At 40.9% G+C, this 4,036-nt stretch overlaps 1 protein-coding gene across 1 annotated transcript; it reads right to left on the reverse strand.

The window, feature by feature from the left end:
- Positions 1-555: 555 nt before the first annotated feature.
- LOC134065808 (uncharacterized) lies at positions 556-3,244 on the reverse strand. Its single transcript, XM_062520896.1, has 6 exons — positions 2,733-3,244; positions 2,442-2,606; positions 2,179-2,277; positions 1,916-2,014; positions 1,376-1,492; positions 556-656 (listed from the first exon to the last, which is right to left on the reverse strand). Exons 1-6 carry the CDS (start codon positions 3,220-3,222, stop codon positions 556-558), a joined length of 1,071 nt encoding a protein of 356 aa, XP_062376880.1. The 5' UTR covers positions 3,223-3,244.
- Between the last annotated feature and the right edge of the window lie 792 nt (positions 3,245-4,036).

Raw genomic sequence — 4,036 nt, forward strand, 5'->3', positions numbered from 1 at the left:
CTACATAGCATTTAAACGACAAACTGACAGTTCTGACAAAGTCTTAAAGCTACATGTATGACTGTGATGTCAGCGTATTCTCTTCGTTACCATCACTCCATATATGGACTGCAGACTCAAGGATTAGTCATTTCAGAGATTGATTTTTTGATTGATATAACTACTGCATGGTGTTTTGATCTTTGTAATGCATGCAGATCTTTTGAACATTTCTGCATGTTTTTCATTATGTACCATAGAGGGCATGCCAGGAGACATATTGTAATGTGTGTGGGGGGATTGTCTGGATTCTGGAAATATCAATGTACTTTTAAATAGGAAAACATCTCTGTAATATAACTAATATGATGTTTTTACAATTGACAAAGCCACTCACACACACACACACACACACACACACACACAAACACACACACACATACACACATAAAAGACCGTTTCATCCATTAAAGTATTTTAATGGACATAATATCAAATGTAATGTCATGTAGTTTAGTCAAAAGGCAGCTGAGCAGTTGAGTGGTAGTACTGTAGATGTAGCCGTCTGCTTGGCTGTCAGTAGAAGACCATGGCGTATGGACGACTGTCCTGCTCCTCACACCCACTCATATGGTCAAAGGCCCATTTAGATGGGACAACGAAACTGAAAGGGCCCGCTGTGAAAACAGCAATACATATACAATAGTCAACATTCAGCATCAACTCATTTTGTTATCTTGTAATTTTGGCAGAGGACCAAAGAACATGGAGATGAAGATTTCCTTTGAAAATAATCATTTAGTATATGCTGATCTTAAACTGTATACGGGAAACTGACCATATCAAGTTATCACCATGATCATACTAAAACTTTTACTTACAGTGCATGATGGCTTCTCTATCTTGTCCAGTCACATCCCGATACATCTGGTCATGTGTCAGACCCCAGCCTGTTAGAAAGAGTTTGAAACCAGTTACGTGTTGGCATAAATCATCAGTTTATGGTGAATTCCACAGGTTCTCAAACTCTTTGGGCCTAAGGCCCACCGATTGATTATGATGAATGAATGATTATGGTGAATGTCACACACCTCATTATACTATTATCATGGGTGTACATTCTCTTATGTCTATATATTATCATACATAAAAAGTGTCCATGTGCCAAGAACAAAATAAAGGGAAGTGACATTATTCACAGATTAGGAAAGGTGAACTTATTCTACTGCTCAACAAAGGGGTGCTGCCCTCAAAATTGGTCGCTAGACTTGTTTAGTAGGTGCAACATACTGCAGCCTACAACTGTGCCAATAGATGTTAAACTATGGTGAGACGGATCTCGCATCATGAAATCAAACTGAGAATGGTAGCCTACTAAAGCTATTTGTGTTCTTACTTGGTGGTTCATTAGGCTGAAGATCCTCTCCAGTCATATCCGCTGATGAACTCTGTTCCTCCATGAGGTGGTCAAGAGCAGATTCAGATGGAACAGGGGAACTGTAGCCAGGACCAGCTGTGACAAAAAACAACACCGCCACTCAAGTCAACATTTAACATTCACTCATTTTGTTAGTATCAATATCAATATACTTGAATTTATTAAATGAAATTAATTTAAATTATTTATATTTTTCTAAGGTTAGGTTTAGTTTATGTATAGGGAAACTGGCGATATATATTTTAACCACTATAAGGTAGACACAATACTGTAACTCCTCTTCCATTATCAGACTAAGGTCTGTAACTTCAGTCTGTTAATAATTATTTTAATTTTTTTCAACTGGTTTTATGATTGTGATATATTCTTTGCTATGGTGGCCATTGAATATGATTGGCCACCTAACATTGACATTTGATGATTTGTCAAAGATTCATTTAGGCTTACTGTGATTAAAGCAGTTCCATTGATCATTTGCTGTTTCAAGCCAGGTCATACCTTTGTCTCCGTCTTCCTTGTCTGCCGATGACTTCAGATTCACCATGAGGTGTTCAAGAGTCCAGTCAGAAGGGACAGGGGAACTGGAGCCAGGGCCAGCTGTGACAATTACAACAACACCACCAACACTCAAGTCAACATTTGACATTCACTCATTGTCAGTATCAGGTAAACAGTACATAGATACAGTGCAGTACATCATTTGGGTTTACTGTGGTTAAAGCTGCTCTAATGATCATTTCCTGTTTCAAGCCAGGTCATACCTTTGTCTCCCTCTTCCTTGTCTGCCGATGACTTCAGATTCACCATGAGGTGTTCAAGAGTCCAGTCAGACGGGACAGGGGAACTGGAGCCAGGGCCAGCTGTGACAAAAACACCAACACCACCAACACTCAAGTCAACATTTGACATTCACTCATTGTCAGTATCAGGTAAACAGTACATAGATACAGTGCAGTACATAATTTGGGCTTACTGTGGTTAAAGCTGCTCTAATGATCCTTTTCTAGTTTAAGGTCGGTCATACCTTGGTCTCCCTCGTCATCGTCTGCTGATGACTTAAGATTCTCCATGAGGTGTTCAAGAGTCCAGTCAGATGGGACAGGGGAAATGGAGTCAGGGCCAGCTGTGACAAAAGGACCATCTTGTCTGGTCATCTCCCTCCACATATGGGCATTAGCCACAACCCAAACTGTTAGGAAAGGTGAAGAATGGTTAGAAAAGTGTATCTGTGGCCAGGAATGATCCGTGTTATTCTATATTCTATTATATAAACTAGCTAAAGTTATAGCCTAAATTATGCTTTTTGTGTTCTTACTTGGTGGTTCATCAGCCTGAAGATCCAATTCACCATGCTGAGGATTCTCTCCAAGCTGAGTGTTCTTCATGCTTGCCATATCCCTTGGTTGTTTAGCAGGGTCCTCTCCAGCCTCAGTGTTCTCCATTATTACCTCTGCCTGACCCGCTGGTTCAGCAGGCTGGAGAACCACCCAGCGTGGCTTGCGCTTCTCTTCAAAAGCCCGCACGGAAGACTTAAGTCTTTCCTGGAGTTCTGCGTTAGCAGGTGTGCCTTTAGCCACGTGGTTTAGCTTACTCGGCTTGGCGTTAAGCCCAGAATAGGCCCAGGTAGGTTTTCTCTCTTTTGCCGACTTTTTCTTAGCCATAGCAGAGTTGCAACAGATCCGGTGGTTCTTGGTCCTCTGTCGTCTTCGCTTTGGTCTAAGCCGGTGTCTGATGGCGTTCAAGAGGGCGCTCATGGCTCCCAAGAAGCAACCATTCTCTCCTCTAGCTTCACCTCTCACTTCCATCTTCGGCCAATATGAAAAAATACACTCGTCCTTTGTCCTTGGCAGGATTGCCAATATCAAATAGGTGAATCAATGAATGATTTGTGAAATCTCCAGCAGAAAGCTCTCTCTCAGTGTTATCTCTGGTGTAGCCAGGTCCAACTGATTCAGGGTTTTACCTCAGGATTCTACTTTAACCAACATTCTAGTGATGCTACATTCTAGAACTCAACTTAATATGTTCTAGAATATGTTCTGAAGATTCCAAATGATGATGCCCGAAAGCATTCTAGAACTCAACTTGAAACAGTGGTCAAGTCAAGTGATCCAGGCCAGGCCAGGCCAAAAGTCAAGACTTTTGCATGGGTTCAAAATACTTATTCTCCCCACTGTATTGAAAATGTCTTGGGATGGGGCTGTTTCCAGTAGGCTTATTAGCCTGTTTGATGCTCATTGAGCTCAATGTAAATCAAACGGGCTAATAGGCCTACTGGAAAAAACACCATGCCAATCTCTAGCCATGGTGAAGGGTATGTGATGATGTGGGGCTATTTTAATTCCAAAGGCCAAGGGAACTTTATCAGGATGCATAATATCCTGGATCCCTGAAATAGCTGGCCTTTAAAAATAAAAATCTGCCTGCCCCTATGTTAACCCTATGTGTTAAATTCCCATAGGGTTACATAGGGGGTCAAATACTTCCTTCCCTTAGCATTTAAGGAAAACATTTATTTAATTACGATACATTCTTCAATCACAAAGAAAATTGGTGTCCTTGGCGGTTTTATTTGTACTCATTTCTTGAATTAAAGCATTAAGATCAATTGTCAAATGA

The sequence above is a fragment of the Sardina pilchardus genome, chromosome 19, assembly GCF_963854185.1.
Source record: "Sardina pilchardus chromosome 19, fSarPil1.1, whole genome shotgun sequence".
Taxonomy (NCBI): Eukaryota; Metazoa; Chordata; class Actinopteri; order Clupeiformes; family Clupeidae; genus Sardina; species Sardina pilchardus.

Coding starts and splice junctions, on each gene's coding strand:
- LOC134065808 (XM_062520896.1), bottom strand. CDS start 3,222: ATGGAAGTGAGAGGTGAAGCTAGAGGAGAGAATGGTTGCTTCTTGGGA. Junction 2,607..2,732: donor TCAGGCTGATGAACCACCAA/GTAAGAACACAA, acceptor CTTTCCTAACAG/TTTGGGTTGTGGCTAATGCC. Junction 657..1,375: donor TCAGCCTAATGAACCACCAA/GTAAGAACACAA, acceptor CTGTTTTCACAG/CGGGCCCTTTCAGTTTCGTT.